Raw genomic sequence first — 23,673 nt, 5'->3', positions numbered from 1 at the left:
ATATATAATGTCAATATTTGATTATTATTGTACTGTATGGTGTCAAGGAAATATGTGTTGTTATATTTTTTGGTCCTTCGGGATCATTGATTTCAACTCATTTAGATTTGAAGATTGAATACTGCTTAAGCCGGTGCTAGGGGGCGTGGGCAGTGTTGCATTTTCCATTACTGCTCATGAACAGACTCAATCAAACCGAGTTTGCAATTTTCACTGTTTACATTGTTCTCGGTGCTTCCGAGGGATCTACTTTTCAGATTATATTTACTTCACAACAGCGGGTGTTAAGTGCTGTGTGGCGGCCGTAAAATGTCGCCCCGACTTCATCTCAGTGTTGTTATATTTTCTGGTCCTTCGGGATCATTGATTTCAACTCATTCAGATTTGAAGATTGAATACTGCTTTAGCCAGTGCTAGGGGGCGTGGGCAGTGTTGCATTTTCCATTACTGCTCATGAACACACTCAATCAAACCGAGTCTGCAATTTTCACTGTTTGCATTGTTCTCGGTGCTTCCGAGGGATCTACTTTGCAGATTATATTCTTTAACAAAATGGAAATTCAAGGTAGAGCTGCAAGAATAATAGAATTATTTTTAACAAACCGTTCTAAACAAGAAAAAAATATATGCTAAAAGAACTTGGTTGGATGTCATTTAATGAATGATGTAACTTGCAAACGGGCTGTCTTATTTACAAAGCTTGCAACAGTATCGCACCTCATATATCTCAGAAAGTTTTATCTTTTACAGCAATGAAACATATAATCTAAGATCTGCTCTCATAATGATATAATTAAACCTAAACATGGTACAAATTAAAACTTAATGTTTCTAAATTTGAATTTCTGTGGCACACAGAGTTCGAGCCACTGTGTAGACTTCGCTCTACAGTGCCGTTCAATCTTTGAAGAAGTTGTTTGAAACAGTTTCTGTCCACAAGATTTCACCCTTTTCAAAATAGACATAAAGTTGAACATGAAAACACTGCATTCATATCTGTTGTGTTGTTGCTGTTTAAATTTGATATTTTCAACACTATATCTGCTTTTATATGAAAGATGTTTTTAATTTACATTTATAATCTAACTTCTTCTTGGCGATATATGACCTTTTGCGCCGATTTTCCATAAAATGTGACTCACTCACTTACTCAATCTCTTATTCTGTGAAGAAGCTACCTGACGGGCTCCCAGAATGCTGTTTGTCCTACACAGAGGCCTGCATGTGACCTGTTTAATATCCCAAGTAGCACTTGGTTCTAATTAGACTAGCCACTAGACTGATAATAACTAGTCTAGGTTCTAATTACACTATTAAAAACTGGAAATATGTCACATAATCTAAAACTTTGTTTGAGTAACTCGTTAAATTAATAAACACAACAATGTAAAACTGGTTGATTTCTTGAAAAACGATGACTTCTTGATATTTTTCTAAACTGCAATAGATTGCTAATTTGTATCAGTCAAAAAGTGTTGTACTTAGTGGAAGCTGTTCATTAATATCATTTATCAAACAGTGTAAAAATCCAGTTTAAACTCTTGTATTACACCTAACATTTTGGTACGAAAAAACAATTGAAAACGATTTTACAAGAGATACAAGCTGAAAAGTTCATTTCCACTTCTTACACCCTGCACATGAAATATGTTTTAAAAGTGAGACAGTTCATTAGTAGTATTTTTGTTTTTGTTTGTTTTTGGTTGGATTTAACGTCGCATTAGTAGTATTATTACAGTTCACCATAGTAGTAAGCCGCCTGTTCTTATTTACAAATCTGTTTTCCCCAACACTGGTAAGTCAACTTACATTCTGTACTCCGATTAATCTGATGGAAGGGGCGTGGCGTGTATTGCACCTTCCAAACAGAGTCAGCTATTATTTCGCTTGGTTGCTTTTTATACTTCCAAAAGATCTTCATAGACATTGTCGAGTCTATTTACTTCAGTGTTTCGAGGAAATGTTATTTTACACCGAGTAATTATTTCTTGTATTGTATTTTAACAGGATTATTTTGAATGTCATACTGCCCCTTTTACTGGAAGTGTATTGTATAAACATAAAAAAATAGACAACAAGTGATTTTCCCAAAAAAAAACAAAAAAAAATAAAAGGAAAAAAGAATGAATCACTGCAGTATTGCGATCTACCCTCGATATGATTATGCGTCCTGTGCCAAAATGTTCTCTGTCGTTACAGAGAAAAACAGTTAACTATTAGTGGTCACTGCAAGAAAGAAACCCATTGTCGATACAATGAGTACCAAGGAAAATATTACAAAGAAAATTCTGTCAAACATATTCACAACTTGTTTCCAAGAATAGTCCGAGTACATGACTTGTTTAGGTATTTCATTAGTATCACCCTTTTCGTCGGCACGCATTGATTTCTTCTTGTGTTCATTTAATTCTACGTCATGTTCAGAATCTGTAATTTTGTTGCGTTCTTGACGTTCACGGCACGGTCGGCAACTGATGGTTCGGAGAACAGCATTTATACATCGTGGTACTGGCGTCTTTTCGTCGTCAAAGGAGGTGCATCGTATAAGTACAAGGGCCAGTAACGAGATTATTGTGCTCTGTAGGGTTTGAATAATAAGATAAATGGAGAATACGGCTATCACCTCGGAGTTCTCTGGAAACGTTGAAGAAATGATAGACAAAAATACGGCGAAAGCCAAGAACACCGTTATTGCATAACTCGCCTTCTCGCCGCTCTCACATGGGAGAACAAACACAAAAATGTTCAAAGTGGCCAACATTATTATTGGCATAATTACAGACAGAAGAACGTATAAAGGCTTCCTCTTTATTTTGACACTGAAGACTACTGACGCCTCACCAGATTCCCAGTCTACGGAGTAACTTGTATCAATGACATCCCATTCAGAGTTGGTTTCGAATTCTTCCATTTCTATACCCTTTTCTCCGCTGACCATAGTGACCTAGGTGTTATAGAAATATGTTTACGTATAAGCTACTTAAAAAAAGGAATTTACATTAGGTTATTCAATACAGCGAGGAACTTGATTTCAAGCTAGATAAACACATGTAGCATGTAAACAACTTAAAAATGGAATTTACATTAGGTTATTCAATACAGCGAGGAACTTGATTTCAAACTAGATAAACACATGTAGCATGTAAACAACTTAAAAATGGAATTTACATTAGGTTATTCAATACAGCGAGGAACTTGATTTCAAACTAGATAAACACATGTAGCATGTAAACAACTTAAAAATAACATTAGAATGATACCTCGGCCTTTGAATAACTCCAAGCAACGAATTTCAACTTGCATTCTTGAACATCAAAAGGAAAATAGGTTATATCCACAGAACATGTAGACTGGAAAACCTGAAAGGCATGAAGCGTTTAATTAGTTACATATGATGCATGTATGATTGGAAACTTGATGTATCTTTTAAAAAATCGGGGTGGGTCGTAATGAGTATGGTGGTAAAAGAGGAACGAAATATTGTGAAATCAGTTCTAAGGGTTCTACTAAAAAATGAAAAATAGTTTGAAATACCAGATACATTTTGTATCTTGTTCATTACTTGCAATATTTGACCCAATTGACCTTAACTTTTGTGGTGATATCTGACCTATAACAGGCTAGAAATATTTGATTGCCGTAAATTTTGCCTGAATGATTATTATTATTTTGCCTGAATGAAATGGAAGATTAGTTACATACATGTATTTTAGAAGGCCACGCTTTCTATTATCATTAGTGAGTTACGCATCTAAAATGAAATGATCCTTTCAATTAAACAGTGTTGACGGATGTTCCATTGTATATCACGGAGTTGAACATGAGTACGAGATTATATGAACTGATAATTTCCATGCATTCTGCTGTTACATTATATGGATCTTAAGGTTACCTTACTGTAACTGTGCTGATTAGTATGATATATTCATGCCATCGAAATAAACTGATTGCGATTGTCTTCAATGTTCGCACAGTTTGGCGGAAGAAACAACATGAAACCAAAGGTGATGCTAGAAAAGGTTTTAAGTTAGTATCGATTATACAGAATAGAAGTGGTATTTAAATGTCTAATCATCCTTGTTTAAACGAAACATCAGACTAATTTTTGAACTGAAGTAATTTCAGACGACAACTGTTTACTCTATCAATGCTTTTATTAATCATGTTCCAGTTAGATCAAACAATACATTTATTATATAAAGTTTAATTAGTTCTGAAAGGGAGGAAGCACGGTTCTACCTTTGAATAGGATTTGCTTTCAACGAACATGAAAATTTTGTAAAGTTACGGTGTCCCTTTTTAAATTCTATAAAACGGTGGTCAGACGGAAACTTCCAATTCCTAACCATAAGCTTCTTGTCACACCCTACATAGCTCCTTTTGAATATAACTCCTCGGGAAGCTATATTCGGGGCACCTTTTTGTATATAGCTAATGCGGAGCTGCATTCTCCGTATACAACTGGAGCTATACTTTCTTTCGTATATAGCTTCTCGATGTTTTAATGCAACATAGACCACGTGGCTTATTGTTTCAATTTTAATGTTTTGATAGTGTCAAAATACTTCATACATGATGCCTTAACTCTAATGCAAGGCTGGTAACAAGTACAAAATCATTATTTGCCAGTAGACAGTTTTGTGAATTTGGGGCAAATACCTTGTTTCGTCAAGTCCGACAAAATCTAAAATCATTTTGTCTGTATGATTTGAACTCGAGGGTCATAACTTGCTAGACTAGATGCAAATTTTTAAACCCATGTTTCTAACTTCAGTTGGCAGTCACTATTTTTTGTACAGGTTGGTGATTCTTTGGGGCTTTGTATCTACGCACTATTGTTCTCTAGCTCATACGTACGAACGGCTCGATAAATCAAATCCTCTCTCCCAGATAATATCGGAAATTGTATATCCAAATGACACTACGCCAAAAAATCATGTTTTGTATAACTCGAACAGTATTGTTATAGTTTTTAATTTTTCCATGTATAGGCGGTCAACTTCGGGTTTGTGCATGCTTGTCCGAAGGAGCTGTGTACGAAAACGTTTTCCGAATACAGTTTCCCCGGGGAGCTATATCTGAAGGAAGCTATGTACGTTCTAACAGCGTCCTCTTGTTAAATAATTTGGTAACATGCCGCATACAGAGCTCTGTTTTTATATTCATTTGCTAAATGGATTGTGCATCGTTCAACAATGTAAACAATGGAAACATTCGATTAAGCACATAGGTCGCATACATCCGAACGTAAATGCATCGAGTTGATGTAACATATCAATTTTCAATTTAACGACGCAGCAAGTAAGATGGCAGTATACACGTTTTTCAAATCAGAATATGGGATGTAGTTTTAAGAAGTCATGACACCAACTGGACCAGTAGCTACAAAGATATAGAAAGATAAAGCAAGATGCAGGATTTAATCATCATAAATTCTGTCCTTTTGAAATGACTAACCTGAAAAGGGTACCATTCAACATGGCCAGTACTGTCGACATACACATTGAGTGAGGATACTCCAAGTTCCTTGTACTCCAAAAAGGAGTTTTTCAAAGCTACGTCTGGTTTCCATATATCTCCCTTAAATATAATTAGAAGCTAATATTCAGGAATCAATAAAAAGGTTTAAATAATTTTGTTTATTACTATATAATTCTACAAAGGAAGGTCATCGATTCATTTTTCCTCAAAGGAATATATTTTGTATCATTTATCTGTCTAGTTCACGTATATTTAATGACCGTCTCTCTAGAAACAAATCAATAATGGCATGTTAAATTGATTGTTAATTAAGGTTCTTTTTAATATAAATGTGCTGAAACCGCTTTAGTAGAATTGTCAATACATTTCAGAAATTTTAGCATTTGATAATATATATTAAAATTTTACAATAATCTGATTAAAGTACTTCCTAGAAAAGTAAAATATCCAAATATACATTCTAATCTAATAGCATATCTGATCATATTCGTTTTGTTAAAGTTTTAACTTGTTGCCATATGTGACTAGATGCTACAAGATTGATGTATATGTCCAGTTATAACATCAACATATTACCTGCGGCCAATGGTAATAGTCGATATCACCATAATCTGAAGGTGTCCACTTTAGAAATTCGTCGTACCATGTTATCCACAGGTATCCTGTTGTCTTCAGGGTCTCGGTTGTTTCACTTAACTCATTGATGTTCAACAAGTACAAGCTGACGTGCACCTCTAGAAAAATCAGAGAGAAAAAGAAATGTGTGTATTCTACCTATAAAAATTTATGAAAATACCTAAATGCTATTTTAAGCCGCATGAATTTATCGGCAATAAATTTCGGAACAAAGCTCACAACGAACTGAAAACATAAAAACACAACAGACTCGGTATGGTATGACCAATGATATGAACACCATACGCATCTTCTAGCACTGGCTGGAGCGGAACTGCATCATTCAGGATTATAGAATAAGTTTTTTATTCCCAAATGATCAGAGAATATAACATTACTGAATGAAATACCCCAAGAAATTTTACTCCCGCTAATACTGCACACAAAAGTGATACAAAAAGGTCTTTCGAAAGCACAGATCACAACCAAGCGAAAGATTTTACCATGTCTGTTCACGCAAAATAATGAAATGTGCAAAACCCCTCACAAGCTCGGTCTTAAGCTCGCCTCCATCTTACAGATGATTGAAGTGACTCTATAATTCCAGGGGACCAGAAATAGAGAACAATAAAACTTAAGAGTAGATCCTTTGAATGAATAAAACACAACCAAGCACTGTTGCAGACTCGTTTCGATTAAGTCTGTTCATGAAGGGAAAAATAAAGTGCAACACAACTCACGTCCCCTAGCACCCGCTTACCTGGAATTCTAGTACAGATAAAATGAATGTAATCTATGATCCCAAAAGAACCAGAACATGTGCACTCCATCTGGTTTTAAATTTTTTTTAGTTGAGACTACAAACATACCCTTTTATGCAAATTATCCGGACTTCGTTGAATAGAGAACAAAAGACAAAATAAATCGTCATTCGGGTAGGCGGAGGTCAATGATGCATGTCTACAACCTATTAAAATTAGTGTAAATTCACGAAAAAAGACCCTTCATTTAATATGCGTTTTTGAGTAAAATTAGTTTTAGTCAAATTTCTCTTACCTAGAAGAAAAACGTTCGTTGAGATACCGAGTTTCAAATGTATATCTGGTATTTCACGAAGAAAATCATCAAATATAGTTTCAAAAGTCTTCTTAAATAAATATGTACAATTTCGTTAAAAAAAAGGCTTCGCTTTTCGTTAAGTATTTTAATTTAGGGAATATTTAAGAGACTATGTCCTTTCGGTACATTTGATCAATAATCTAAGAAGCTGAACATAATAGAAAATTATAACATTTAACAATGCAAGTGTCAAGAAATAGCTTAAAATTCAAGTCTTGATGTAAACTATTCATATAACAAGAAATAAGATAAAAAATAAAAGACAAAAGAATAAAGACATTCCTTACCTATAGGATCCGACTGGTTATTTGTTGGCCTCACTTTCTTGTCATACCCATCTGTCACAAAGAGTTTTGTCCTTAGGTTTTTGGCGTCAGCGCCGTTAGCACAAAAACCGTACTCTATCTGTGCACTTAGCACAGCCAGTATACCGAATAGACAAAGGAATGTCCAATCCATATTAAAATTTTTTATATTCCTATGCCTTATTATTCTGCCTTTTGAAATATTAATGAAACAATCCTTCTAAAAGACTATATCAAACATTAAATCAATTTACTATTTATGGAAATATTAGGACGTAATTATCTTATTTGAAACTCTACACATGCTGCGTATAATATTTATCTTTCACGGGTAGTTTTCAAGTTTTCTTTATCCGTACCTATATTAAAAATAAATGTAAGAAAGGAATATGAAACTCTAAAGCTGTTTTTCTTTAGTGTCATAATCGATTTTTCAATAAAATTGGTAAAGAAAAAGATGTATAAGCGTTAAAAATTATTTTATGTTCATATTTGATATTAACAGTTGAATAAAATTGGTCCGATCACAATTCATCTATCATTGTTAAGTTCACTGTATGAAATAAACAGAAAGTTACGAGATTGGTAATTATAATATAAAAAAGCACCGCTTTCTATGAGAAAAATATTCCATTTTTGTCCTTTTTATCTGTAAGCTCAGGATATAGAATGTTATTGGTCAGCAATTAAAGGTGTTCATCACCACTGTTGGATATCAAAGTGAATCAATTGCAAGTAATCAATGTTTTTGTTACATGCTGAGCGACTTCTAATGAAGTTCAATATAATTTATAAAATACTGATTATAGAAGGACAGCTAAATCTGCCAAATCAATACAGAAACATTAGTAATCCAAACAATTAAAAATAATCAATGTCAAAATTTTCAGTAATTTTTCGCATGTTATGTTTGTACGAATAATAAACGTGCAGAAAAAGTAAACGCTTAAGAGACACTTTTCTTCCCACCACCATAGTCGCCTGGTTACATGCTTTGAACATATACATGTGTTTTAGGTCAGTCATTTGCAGATAATACGGTACAGGTCGCGCAAGGTGTGCATTTTGACCCATTTGTGCCCCAAAATTTAGTGTCCTAAAACCGTAGTTTTAGTAATTTTTATCACAGAAGCAAAAGAATAAGCAGACTGAAAATGTCACACAAATAAATGCTAAGTATATACAATACATCTGCTCAAAACTTGCCATGATTTTATCAAAATTGGATTTTTTATATTTTTTTCGCACTGGTACCAGCGCAGACATGTGGAATTTTAAAGTCTACTGTCCCGTGCCCCATAAGTATTTCATTGAAGTTAAAAAAATTATACTTGTCGCAATTTGCAGTTTCTCGGTTACGACTCATATTAGTTTGTGTAGTTAGAGATTCATTGAAGTTCAGAGTTGGGTATATGCACGTGTATTTAATATGTAGACCAGTAAGTAGTGATATATTTTCACGGCTATTTAAAACTTGACATAATAATACAAACAATTTTACTAAGCTTAGCAGGTTCTAATTCATAGTGGCTCGATAGTATTCTCGGAGACAACCACTGTTGGTAATGGGTAACCGGCATTGCGATGTCGATATCTGTTGCATCCGGGTATTATAACCTGGATGTTTATTTCAATTTCAAGAGGTTTTCCATATTAAACTAACATGCACTTTTAGTTACAAAGTATGTAAAAGAAGGGACTTTTCGTAAGAAATTAAAAAAGTCATTTTACCATAACAATATTTAATATGTAGTTTCTTAAAGTGGAATTATATGCATTTTTCAAGTAAAAATCAAGTTTAAATAGATGTGCATGTGAAAAGGATGGAGGAAATTGTAGCTTTTATCCCAACGTACCAAACTCTTCCTGTTACCAGTACAAAATAATAAGTTTCCAAATATGACTTTTCTTATTTTGATTGGGGCAGTCTTTTTAAAAAACGTCAAACTGCTAGCAGGAGTTGCTTCCCTTCTACTTCAGAAATTTCCATTTTGAGGTAAGGGAGATCATTGCGCAGAAGATTGAAAAAATATCTATTATTTTCTCCGTCCGATTTCTTTATTTTTAAAGCATCAACTTCAAATACTAATGCGGCATTATCGTTAATTTAATACATCTAATGCACAGCAAACGAAAATTGCTTTTATAGAACACTCACCCAAAACACACTATATGCAGTATTAGATGCGCATAATGCCACTTTAATTATTATTTTGTATTTTTGTCGTTCAAGTCACAAAATATCGATAGATAAAACAAAAAATATTAGAATTGACATTGTAAGATCATGTCGATTTATAATAGTTAATACTGCTCTTCCTTTTCTGTGTGGTATCAAATGTTTCAGATCCCAGGTTGATATCCTGATAATGACCTTGTTAGATTTTTTTACAACCACGTTCATTTTTAAGTCACAAAAATACATATAAAAGTTGTGTATTTTGAAAACTGTTGATTACAGTTTATACTATTACATGTGTAGATTTTATTTCATCTTTTTTTTTTTTACTATGAAATGGTTAAATATCATATGGTTAAATATCGTATGTATATCAATTAAGTAATTCTTTATATATCGGGAAAGTAAGAAATTAAATGAATTGAAAATTATGGCAAGAATAAATAAAAAGGGAGACTTGTGTCGCCCTTGGTTAAATTGATCATTTTCTCTCTCCTTTCACAAATATTGACAATCAGCGTGGTACGGGTATTCTGCTATATTCAATGTGAATATATCTATACAAATTTTACCAAACTGTTGCAAAATAATAATTTAAAAAATGACGCGAAAAAATAAAATGGCATTATAATTTTATTCAAAACGCATTTATAGCCTTATCAGTGTTGTATGTCTGTGTTGTTTTAACGCTCCTTATTTAGTGGTAATTGGGGCCAATAAAACGGTAATTTAAGCGTGATGAACAGAACAGAACAGAACAGACTTTTATTAAGACTTATACATAAGTACATCGTCTAAACACATCTTTAAACATTTTTAACATGTCACGTGTATATACATGGTAATAGTGTAACATACAAATGAAACATTTAGTAATATGATAGAGGAAATATGGATTGAACATGTACATACTTATGATAATAATATGAAGCTAGAAGTATATGATATGGTAACAGAGGATGAACATATTAAGCAGAATTATTTAAAATAGCATTACGAATACATAATGCTTCCTTGGCATAATTACACAGCTTTATCAATTCAAACTTATTATCAGAGTTTAAAAGTTGATGGTATTTGAACACAGATGGGTGAATATAGTAATAACGCTTAATGTATTTTTGTCTAATAAGAGTATAACATGGGCATATACAAACAAAATGATACTCGTCTTCAATATCAAGTTGGTTACAAAATATACAGTAACGTTCATTACGTGGGGTATTGTTTCTTGCATATCTGCCCGTTTGGATCCTTAAAGGATGGGCAGACATACGCAGCTTACAAAAATATATACGATTCTTCTTTGGTAACATGTTCAAATAGTTTTCGTACTGAAATTCGTTTTTAAATATTTTATACATATCAAGAACAGTACTATTGCTTAAGGATGCAAACCATTCCTGTTTAAATGTATCTATAACTCTACATTTAAATACTTGCACAAATACATTAATGTTTACATTTTGTGCATCGTTAAAGATATCTGCAAATCCATAATCAGTTAAAAGTTTTCTAACATTAGTAACCCAATTACAATATCCTTTATTACTATCTTCAAGTGCTTGCATATACGCAACTTTTAACAATATATTATTTGTTCTTGATAATTTTAACCAGTACTTTATTATCCGTACATATCTATTAATATATAAAGGATATCTACCGAGTTCCCCATATACAAAAGCTGAGCACGTGTTAATTTTAACTTGTAATAACCGTTTGCAAAATTTCAGATGTATTCGTTCTATTTCTTTTGATTTTGTATAGCCCCATACTTCACATGAGTAACATAATATAGAACCTACAAAGGCATCAAATAATTGGCACATAATGTGTGGTTTTAGATCGTAATCTTTACACTTAATTAACAATGTATTTAAAGCTTTAAGTGCTCTACCGACTAAATATTCTTGGTTTAGTGCATAATTACCAGTGTAATTAAACACTGTGCCTAAATAATTAAAATCATCTACAACCTCGATATGCTGTCCATCATTGGTCCACTTTTCATTAGGCAACAAACGCCCTCGCTTACGAAAAACCATGATTTTAGTTTTTTCTGTGTTAACTTTAAGTCCCCAAGTATTGCAGTAAGAATAAAGCAGGTCCAAATGATTTTGTACTTCTGCAGGTGACTTTCCTATGATGGCCATATCATCGGCAAATAACATCATTATAAAAATTATATCATCTATATTTAAACCGGAATTTAAGCTATCTTGTAAATACAGTTCTAGGTCTTCGACAAATAGAGAAAACAATATCGGGGACATTACCTCCCCTTGACGTAGGCCAATAGCATATCGGAAATAATCAGAGTATGATGAACATTGTTTCACACATGATTTGACATTTTGGTACATATCTTTAATAATACTTAATATTTTACCTTGAATACCAGATTTATACAACTTTAAATATAGCGCATTTCTATAAATAGTATCAAAACATTTCATCATATCGACGTACACAACATACAATCTTTTATTTTCGTTTATATGTTTTTGAACCAATGACATCAATAAAAATATAGCGTCAACTGTTGAACGACCCTTTCTAAATCCGAATTGGGCGTCCGAAATAATATTATTACTCTCACATATAAGCTCGATGCGTCTATTTAATATAGTCGTGAACAATTTTGAAAAACAGCTAACTAAAGTAATCCCCCTATAATTGTTAACATCATTCGCACAGCCTTTTTTATGCAGAGGTACAATAATGCCTTCTGTCCATTTATCAGGGTAATATCCAGAGTTCAAAATACAATTAAATACATCACAAATATGTGAAGTTAAAATATCTGCACATTCAATAAAATATTCATTCAACATACAATCATTTCCAATTGTTTTGCCACGCTTTAATGACTTAATAGCATGTCTCACCTCATCGATACTAATCGGATTATCTAATTCAGGATATACAGTATTAGGCTGACTAAAGTCGTTATTATCACAAAATGATTCAGCCTCATCATTGGTACAGTCAACAATATTGTTACTAATATTTTCAAAAAACAGTTTAAACTCATCTAGTGAAATATCATTTTTTACAGTTTTTGTTTTTGATTTGAAATATTTCCAGAAATCTTTTGGTTTCTGCTTTCTAAGATTTTCAATTTCCTGCATTTTAATTCTATAACGTTGATTTTTCTTTTTGCGTACTAAATCCTTATACACTTTTTTCTTATGGCATAACTCAGTACGACTATTGTCATTTTTGCAAACATTATATAAATTCAAGGCATCTAAAATATGAGTTCGAGCATTAGCACAATCTGCATCAAACCACTCAGCATTTTTTATACAAGAATCATTGTCAAATATGGGTACATCTTTAAAAGTACAATGTTTAGAGAATAAAGGGTCCGCTACATTGCGTACAATATTTGTAAAAGAATTTACAACCTCGTTAACGGATTCTTTATTAGTACAATCAATATAATTTACAATAGTATTAAAATGTGGTAACATAGATATAATTCCAGCCCTAAATTGGGCTTTAAAATTATTATCCCATTTATATTTGACTTCAGAATAACTATACGGGTCAGGTGTTTTATTATTACAATATAATGAAAAATGTAACGGAGCGTGATCACTCCACTCATTAAATGACCCGATTGTAAAATATTTTAACAATGAAAAACTGCGCTCATGCGCTAATAGGTAGTCAATAACCGATGATCCGTTATCGGAAAAATAAGTGTATTTATCAGTATTACCTACTCGACCATTCACAATACGTAAACATGTAGATTTACAAATATCTAGTAATTTAATACCATGATTATTTAATCTAGTGTCTACTGAGGCCCTGACAGAGGAAATATCTGGCTCATAATCTGCATCATCAGTTAAAGAATTAAAATTATCATGCGTTATAAAATCGCGCTTACTGCCAACACGACTATTTAAATCACCAAAAACAAGTACTTTCCCAAGTTCTTCAAAAGTAGATATATCAGTTTCCAACAAATCAAATAGATCAACATTGAAAGTATTGTATGCGGGGGAATCCTCACCCCAAATATAAGCACCACACAGGTATATATCATTTTCAATATGAAAGAAATTTTTGTCTAACTTAAGCCAAATAATGGTGTCAAAATCATTTTTAACAATTGTTATACCATCTTTTAAATGTTCTTTATAACAAATTAAAACACCACCACTATTTCTACGGGCATTTCTATGCTGAAACTTTCTATACATATTATGTGAAATGTAACCATTTAGGTTGATATTACTTTTAGAACAAGACCAGGTTTCAAAGAGAAAACAAATATCATGGGATGAAATAATATTTACAAAATTGGCACACTGCTGTTTATGAGCAGAAAGTCCCTGTACATTCCAAGAAAGCACAGATAGCTCACCCTCAACGTGTCCCTATTCCTTCACGGCCACACCATCGATGTAGAGCGTATCATACGCAATCCACGCCTTCTTGTCTTGCCTCCGTGCTTCTTTCATCTTTGGAAGTAGCCTCCGTCGTTTTGCAACCACTTCCGGGGGAAACTGTTCAAATACATTATACTTAGTATTTATAAGTTCCTTATACTGCCTACGCACAAGCTCCCTATCCTGAAAATAAGTGAACTTGGCCACAATAGATCTGGTCTTTCCCGGAGTCGGCGCGCTCGGGGAGCGATGGACCCGCTCAAACCGGATACCTTGAGCGGTTTCCTTAGCAACCTTCATCACCGTATGAAGGTGGTCCCGTAGTTTTCTCTCCGTTACCTCGAATGACTCATGGTCCCCGTCTTCCGGTATCCCGGTAAATACAAGATTTTTGCGCATTGATTGCGACTTCAAATAAACAACATCGTCCCTTAAAGAGTCCCTCTCCTTTTCAAGATCCGAAATCCGGTTAGCCATCAGCCCCGCCCCGATATCCATCCCGTCCACCTTGTCTTCCACCTTGGCCACACGCTCGTCCACCCGCTTGCTCCTCTCGTCTATCGCGACCCACAGGCTCCTCATATCTTTTTCAAACGTATCCATCCGTTTCTCTAACTTATCAAGTCCATCAAGTTTTTGCTCAACAGCTCCTAATCTATTATTAATGTTTTCAAGAATTTTGACAATGTCAGCGTTAGTAGGCTCTTTATTACTTTCCGCCATTTTGTTGGTGTTGTGTGGAGTAGGATTATTCCCAGAGTCCTCGAATACACTTATGTCCGCACAAGTACTAGCACTAGCACTGGCACTAGCACAATCACCCTCTTGTAAATGACTTACACTGTCTTCCCCATATAACACTGTGTTAGTTTTCCCTAAAATCTCACTTACAGAAACGCATACCTCCTGCTCCACAGACGGGCCTCTTTGTTTAGGTATTTTGCTATTGTTCGCTTCGCCATCACTACTATTCCTTTCTTTTCGTTTCTTATTTGTCTTTTTAGTCATATTAATAAGTGCACTAACATAATGCTTATTATTCCGACTTCTTTTTCACTGATAATAACTTATATTAACACTAAAATATCCAAATTATCAAGTTTCACTATCAGTTTTTTAAAAGACGACCATTACCGCTTACATCACGTGATGGATCAACAATTTCTATCAGCTTTCATTACAGTATAGAAATGACATTCATGTAAAATCATTTACAATCAGTTATGAAAGTTTCATACTGACGATTTTCATGATAACTAAAAAAAAAAATAATAATAAAATAAAACCCAGTTCAAATTGTCACGAAAGTAAGATTATATTTCCACATAATGAAAAAAAAAAATGATCAGGATCATTGTTTTCTCATTTCATAAAAAGTTAGTTGATATCATGAAAACACTGACCTGAAAATATTTTTATATTTATCTTGCATTCATGGAAAAATTATCTGTTATCATCCTTATATCATACATTGTAATTGGCATAACTGACACTGATGTTTAAACGAAAATTTAAAAAAGGTAAGAAAAACAACATAAGAAGAAATGCGCATCTCTTTCTTTTTAGAACTAGGATATTAACTGCAATATTTAATTGATATTCTCATGTTGTAAAATTTGTGAAATTTACACAGAAGGAATTATTCGCAAAACAAAATTGATTTAAAACTTACACTCATTGTGTCGAATAAAAAATTCAACTACAAATTTACCAAATACTATAACCTATTAATCACGATACCGCAGTTCATGCGACATTGATATGTCGTCTGCACATAACGCTACAACAACAACTTCGTACTGAAGTTAAATATTCTTCAAAATCAGTGAACATTATCCGTCTGAGAACGAATCAAATTTTTATTTAACAAAAATGAAATAGATATCATTCAAAAGATAAATTTATTGAGAGTAGGAAATCATTTGCCCCTAAGCTTACATATCAATGGTTTTATCCAAAAAAAACTACTTTTAAGAAACGCATGTATGAGATTTTTACACATTTTATATGGAAAATAGAAGGAAAAAAATGAAGAAATGATGGCATTAAACATCAGGAACGAATCAAAAATAAAAATAAAGTTTAATTAAAACATACCGTGTGATGAATCAAGTGTTGAACTTTAGAAATATTTTTGCACCTAAGGTTTCTTAGTTTTAGTAATTTTGTTATTAAGTGAAATGTGTACGTGCCCTTCTTATTTCTATATAGAAAATCTTGCCGCTATGGATTATTGGCTGCTTCTTTCCCTAGTAAAATTGGTACATTTTCGTAAATAGTGTTGCTCAGAGCATGTTCTTCAGAACCGCAGAGCCTGCACGTGTTATCTAGGTGCACATTTCCAAGACTCCAACGTGCTATTTCAATTGGGAGACGGTTATTGCAAGTAAGATATCTAAACAGATAAATATTTTCCGCTTTTGGAAGAATATTTACTTGTATTAAATAATTTAAATTACAGGCGGGCAATAGCAAAAATTCGCTTAGGATCGCACGATTAACTGATTGAGAAATCCAGATATGGCAACGAAGCAGTGCCAAGAGAACAAAGGCAAAGTGTCCTCTGTGACCTCAATGACATTGAGGACGAATTTCATTTTATCATAAAATGCAAATTATACAGTGATCTAAGGAGGATTTATATTAATACTTACTACTATAGACATCCGAGTGTTATGAAATTCATTGAATTACTAAACTCAAAAAATAAAAATGTCCTTATTAAATTAGCAGTGTTTATCATTAAAGCGTTTAAATTGAGACAGTTTCAGTTTCGAGAGAATGTACAGTAACTCTCACCTTTACCTGTATTATTATGTGGATTCTCGCTTTTGTGCTTTTTGTGCTCGTTGTGCTTTTGGTGTTTGTTTATTTGTGTATGTATTATGTTTTGTTTTGAATTCCATGAAAATGTATGATTTGTCAATGTATTACGCATGCCATGCACTATATAATTGTTTACGTATATGTCGATAAGCTGTTATATGCTTAAGACTAATAAATACATGTTCTGTTCTGTTCTGTTCAAATATTAAAATATCTCCGTATTTTTAAGTTTAATGTTTAAAAGTACAATAGATTCTGCCCTTATTGGATTGTTGTAACTGCTTGTACCAGTGCTGTTTATATCGATCTATCAAAATGTTTTACAAGTTTACGAGTATTTCAGTGCAGTAAGATATGCTGATGCAGATTTCGGGTCTCTCAACAGTTTCAAGAATTTCTTTAATCTTACCAATCCATTTAAAGTTGACATTTGTCTGGTTAAGCATATATACTAATGTAGTTTACCGCAATTTGTTTTCTTTACCGCGCAGCAAACGTGACTTTCGTATAAACATTTATATAAATCGGACTTTTCCAAAGCTCTCCATTGAGCACATATTTCGGAATGCTTTTTCTTGCAGTGGTAATTCGTCTCATAAAAACATTTTGGACTTTTTCAAGAAGATCTAGATTTTCAAAACCAAACATTTCCAAGCCGTATGTTAAAATGGCAAAACGGTATGATCAAATAACTTAATGGATAACTCTGGTGGTAAACCTGCGTTGTTTGATTTTGTGAATAAGAGATGCATGGCCTTATTTACTTGTTGGCTTTCAATTTGTCTTGCTTTAAGAAAAGAACCAGATGCAGAAAAAGTTAAACCTAGGTAGTGATAATGGTCAGTTATTTCAAGCTGACGTTATGTACAAAATATTTTACTGTGTAAAAAAACATCAAAAACGTTCAGACTCGTTACGTGACACAACCTCTAACATTTCTGGAGCCGCAGACAGGATGTCGAATTTCAAAATGGGTTGTTGCAACATTACGAAGTGAAGTACTCCTGCCATTACGATACGCTGCCGAGCCGAAAGAAGACAAACTGTGAGTTACCTAAGATCATTAGTAAAAGCAGATTAAGGCTTTAAAAGGTCGATTTGGCCTCGACACCAAAACCAAAAACCAAATCAACCTTTGTAACTTTTTTTTAAATCTTTCAAAACTATGTAACAATTTCTTTAAAATCTTACACAAAACAATGTGAGATGAAACATTCAGTATGTAGTAGGCCCAATATTTTCCAAATGTCAAGAAATCTAACTGATTCACTTAAGAGTATTGAGTGTGCACTTGAAAATAATTGGGCCAGGCTATCAGCATACACGTGTCTACAATAGCACCTTGGTCATACACGCGTGTGCTTGAAATTCAAAAACTTTCAACTATGTATACTTATATAACTGTACGTTGTTACACTTTCCAGAAGATACCAGTGTCATTACAAACATCTGAAACCACAACATTCTGCACCAGCGTATCAAGAACATTAAAACTTGAACTATAATGACAAACATTGTGTTGTGCAATATTACCGCCATGTTCTGATTAAATAATTTTCAGTGGATTCATGACCCTTTGTCTGTGCTACCTCTCTTAAACCACTGGTTGGAAGTCAACTAAACCCCACAACCGTTACCGCTGCCAAGCCTAGGGACTGTTATGGTTCTAGAGGTATGGTCGTGAATTTGTGGAATTTTCTGCATGGTAGGTTCGCGGGGACATACTTCTTTTGAAAAAAAAAACAGTTTTCTCTTACATTGTACACCGCGTTCAATATTCATCACGAGTATAGTTTTTTTTGATAGTTTGGATACAACAACTGAAGGTTTAAACGTTTGAAAAACTAAGCTGTATTATTATAGGCTTGTTATCGATTCTATTCTGTTTTAAAGACGTTACAGAGTTAGAAAATCTTATGACGAAAATATGAATAATGTCTGTTTGCGACCCCTCATTTCCTTTCACAAATGTAATGCCAGATGATGATAAAATGAAATGAACCGAATGATATCATTGATTGCTCATCAATTTGTTTGATTAGAAATATTCTACTTTTGTTATCTTTTCTGAAAGCACTAGGAGTGCTGAATATAGAATTAAAATTTGCAATTTTAGATATTCATCCCAAATGATTAATATGCAGATACTGCTTTGAAATAAATCAATGTATTAATTACTTGCTGAATGGCTTCTAATCGCACTGATATTATATTCATGAACGGGTGATTAACTGGACATAACTGTTTATCGAATCAATAGTGATCTCCGTGGCCAAGTGGATACGGTCGCTAACTTTTTTTCACTTGCCCTTTGAAACCTCGCTCAATCAAACCGAGCCTGCAAAATTTTCGTTTTTGTTGTGTTGAGCGACCTGTGGAGTTTCCACTTTTTCTATTTTATGTGTAAAATTCTCTCAATATGACCAAACCATCTAGTTTACGAAAGGACTCTGAAAGTAGACCACTGAAGGAATATTTCTGTGGCAATTGGTCGACATTTGCATCGTTGTTTGGAAGGAGATTTTCTTAAAACATATGGACGACAGACGGTCAACGGAAGGACGGACGACCGACGTTTGACAGACATCAAATGACCCTAATATCTCACTATTTGTACTTCGTGCTCAGGAGGGATGAAAATCACTACCGCCATTTATTATTATTATACCAGATTTATATAGCGCCCTTTTCATGATCAATTTCACGTTCAAAAGCGCTTTACATAGTTCAAATGCAGCCACACAGGGCGCATAATTCATCCTCTACTAGTACAGACACAGAGCGATCTGACCAGAGGGACAGAGTGAGACAAAGCCCCCACGACAGAGAGATCAGAAATCAGATACAGGCTTGTCCGGCTAACTTAGCCTAGCTCATTGCGAATAGACAGCCTGGTTCTTTAACGTGCCCAGTGTATAGCACTGATACACGCAAGGATTGCCTGGGTTTCTGACCAGTACACCTCTAGTTGGGTGGGAAACACTGAAAAGCGTTTCTGAAAATTCCCGAGTAGCTGCCGGGGATCGAACCCCAGACCTCAGGATTGGAAGGCCAGTGTGCAAACCATTTACAACACATTGAAAGCACACTTCTCACATGATACGAATTACCAAACCAGAGACGTGTTTACAGTTAAAGTTTCTTTGTAACGCTTGTATATGTTAAAACAAATTAAGAATTTTTGTTGTCAAGAGCATGAACAGAGTCAATACAGCATGTATAGAGTACTATACGATATAAAATGAATAGCCTTATTTTTCAAACTTCCATTCCAAGGTACATATCATACTATATTTTACTTCATCTATTTGAGAAGTGTAGTCGGGCTAATTCGCAAATAAAACCAAAGTTTAATAACACTTATGATATGAATTATAAAACTGACCACGACAGTTAGATGCAGCTCATACTTCATCAAATATTTTTTTCCATAGAAAACAGGTACGCAAGAAGAAGTTATATTGTTCGTCAATAAGATGCAGTGATCGTTCTCAATTTTCAGCGATTTGACCTGAAGGAGAAAGCTGAACAGAGAGGATGAATTTACACCTGAAAGAAGATACACCTAAAAACGTCTTCCCTAGGAAGAACGGATCTGGCCTTCTAGTTAGGTGAGAGATACTTAACAGTATCTTAGAAAAGTTCAATACCTGCCTCCGTTGGAAAAAGAAGTTTGTTACACCGTCAGTGTTTCCCTTCTTTACCACGATAAATGATGGACTATTTTTCAAGATTATTAAACAGATGTTGGTCAAATAAATAAAGATGCTTGAAACTGTAGCAGCTGACCAATTCAAACCTATTTGTGTTTAATACAAGTTAGATTTCCGCTGCAGTTTATAAATATATTATGTATTAGATTACTATAAAATTCAATCGAATCACTTAAGATAAAACCAGAAATTAGCCAAAATAATTTTTTTTCACTCTGGAATGTTTACGAAGAAGGTAGATACCGTTTCCCGATTGGTTCAACGGTATCACGTAATAAAAGGAGCTCCCTGATTGACTTTTACCGTAGTACATAAATAAACATAATTCAGAATGGGACCAATTCGCCCAAATGTACAACAATGACATAAATAATTATATCTACCCATAAAATTCATTTGCCTAAGAAACGGTTTGTTCTTTAAAGGAAAAACTTGTATACACTCTAGAGGCCACTATTTTGCTTCAACCCTCCCCTGGGTTAAATGTCAATCTGGGTCATTTGGGGTCAAAAACTAGGTTACGTGGTCAAATCAAAGAAAATGCTTGTTTACATTCAAGAGGCCACACCGTTGGTCCAATCTTGATGAAAATAGGTCAGAATATTTGTCTCCATGAAATCACTGGGTCAGATATGCTTACACTGTTAGGGTGTGTTACCCAGGTTAGCGACCTAGGGCCATCTTGGCCCTCATGTTAAATATTTTCATGTAAAAGAGAGTTATTACAAAATCTAAAAAAGAGTAATTAATCGTATAGGTCTAATAATGATCTTACTCTCTATAAATTGGTCTATTTATTCCTTAGATAAGCCTTTAAACCGCAAATGTCATAAAATATTGCTTACATGAGAGTGATCACCTTTGGATATCAATAATTTCCATAATTGGAAATTAACATTGCCATCATAAGTGAAACTTATAACTGCAGCACGAGAAGGGGTATCGGAGACTTTTTTCATGCTCTACGTCAACGATAACAGAACAAAGGCCAAAAGCACATTTAATGTAGAATGCGAAATATTAAATGCAAGCCAAGTAAGGCATTCGATTATCTTTCTCGCTGGATGATGTCTATACTCAATACATCTGTCCAGTGGGTGGATACCTGATTAATGCAGTTAAGGCATATGTTTTTACTTTGTTTGACAGTGTGGTGGGGAGAGTAAATTTGAAAATTCCACAAATTGTGTTGATACTATGCGAGAAAATAAAACCAATGAAATACAATTTTTTGAAAAATGTCAGGGAAAAGCAGAGCAAACGAATGTATTACATATACTTAGCAAGACATTTGAAGTCTACCAAACCGTTGTTATTATGATAAAAACGAGTAAAATTTCAAGATACGGATAACTTAACACAAAAATGGCCCTAATTACACACGTAGCGCGAGACCTGTGTACCATATTACCTGTAAATGACTGATCAAAGTCGCATGTATACTTTCATAGAATCACGGCTACTAAACGCTAGCGCCACCACCAAATTGTGGTGATAAGGAAAAGAGCTATCGACATTTCCGTGGTGCAGCTATCGCCCGTTTCTACTTTTAAACATATGAGTAAAATGTATATTTTATCTTGTATTTTTATTGATAGAACTTTTTTCGAAAATCGGAGAATGTAGTTCCGTGTAACGAAACTTTAACTACAGGTTGGCGGTAATTTCATTAAAATATTATGCAATTTGTGGTGCCAGGAGCTTTTCTCCCGAATCTGACAGTGGCATATTTTCATATCTGCCAGTATTCGAATACCATTCCGAGGAATGGACACACTGTAAGAATATACCTGCGCATGCAAATGGTGTAGAAATGAATTACACGTATTCCCATACACCAAAGAATTACGAAAAACACAGTAAAAAGTTAAAACACGACTATTTTTTAAAGTGATGGCGGTATACAGTAGTGGTTGCGCTGTTGTATATGATTAGTGGCTAATATATTCAATTTTATTATATGAAAATGTCTGTCTGCAAGCCACGGAAATTTCTACAATAATCGATGTTATCAGCCTATCCCACACTATACCCAAAATACGTTGCTCAAAAAAAAATACATGTAGTAACCTCTACATGATCGCAAAATAATCTACAAGTATAACATTATGGAATGTTTCATAAAGGTAAATAAACTATAATCGTGTTTTTTTTTCTTTAATAACATAATTCCTTGCAGGAAAATTATCAATTAGAAAAAATTAGTGTTCGTTTTGTTCCGGATGTGTCAGCAGTTCGTATTATTGAATGCCTTAACAGCGCCACCACTACTGTATAGCGCCATCACTAGAGTTATAGCGCCACCAATTTTAAAAATCCTGGTAAATTTCTTCTAACCCGAGATTCTATTATTCATGGTGTGTGCTTATATAATTATTTATCATTTCTACACAATTTGCATGCACAGGAATGTTCTTACAGTGTGCCTATTCATCGGAATGGTGTTCGAATACTGGCCGATTTGAAAATGTTCCACTGTCAGATTCGGGAGAAAAGCTCCTGACACCACAATTTGCATATTATTTTAATGAAATTACAGCCAACCTGTAGTAAAAGTGTTGTTACTCGGAACTACATTCTCCGATTTTCGAAAAAAGTTCTATCAATAAAAGTATAAGATAAAATAGACATTTTACTCGCGTGTTTAAAAGTAGAAACGGGCGATAGCTGCACCACGGAAATGTCGATAGCTCTTTTATTTATCACCACAATTTGGTGGCGGCGCTAGCGTTTAGTAGCCGTGTAGAATGTGACTAGACGAAAACAACTGTGGTCAGAAAAATGTCTCCTAACCATTTTACTTTTTTGTGAGCTGATGTAGATGGAAAGATGACCGTTCTAGTTTCTCTGACTACCGTTACCTCCTTAAGATTTTGGACTCGACCGTCTACACGGAGCTAAGAAACCGATTCAAGCATTCATTAATTTAAAGAATAATGTTCGGGAATAGGGAATCCTTATTTCTTTAGACGAAAATAGCCAGTTAAATATAATGTCTTAGAAATATATCTACCTATTTCATTCAG

The 23,673-nt window shown here is 33.9% G+C and overlaps 1 protein-coding gene across 1 annotated transcript; it reads right to left on the bottom strand.

The window, feature by feature from the left end:
• Positions 1-1,318: 1,318 nt before the first annotated feature.
• LOC123558266 (neuronal acetylcholine receptor subunit alpha-3-like) lies at positions 1,319-8,153 on the bottom strand. Its single transcript, XM_053543170.1, has 5 exons — positions 7,503-8,153; positions 6,058-6,215; positions 5,458-5,580; positions 3,261-3,359; positions 1,319-2,944 (listed from the first exon to the last, which is right to left on the bottom strand). The coding sequence occupies exons 1-5, from the start codon at positions 7,672-7,674 to the stop codon at positions 2,210-2,212; spliced, it is 1,287 nt and encodes a 428-aa protein (XP_053399145.1). The 5' UTR covers positions 7,675-8,153; the 3' UTR covers positions 1,319-2,209.
• Between the last annotated feature and the right edge of the window lie 15,520 nt (positions 8,154-23,673).

The sequence above is a fragment of the Mercenaria mercenaria genome, chromosome 5 (genome assembly GCF_021730395.1).
Source record: "Mercenaria mercenaria strain notata chromosome 5, MADL_Memer_1, whole genome shotgun sequence".
In the NCBI taxonomy this organism is placed as follows: Eukaryota; Metazoa; Mollusca; class Bivalvia; order Venerida; family Veneridae; genus Mercenaria; species Mercenaria mercenaria.
This window is presented reverse-complemented; position numbering and strand designations above follow the sequence as displayed.

Coding starts and splice junctions, on each gene's coding strand:
- LOC123558266 (XM_053543170.1), bottom strand. CDS start 7,674: ATGGATTGGACATTCCTTTGTCTATTCGGTATACTGGCTGTGCTAAGT. Junction 6,216..7,502: donor TAACCAGTCGGATCCTATAG/GTAAGGAATGTC, acceptor TGATTTTTCTAG/AGGTGCACGTCAGCTTGTAC. Junction 5,581..6,057: donor ACTATTACCATTGGCCGCAG/GTAATATGTTGA, acceptor ATTATATTTAAG/GGAGATATATGGAAACCAGA.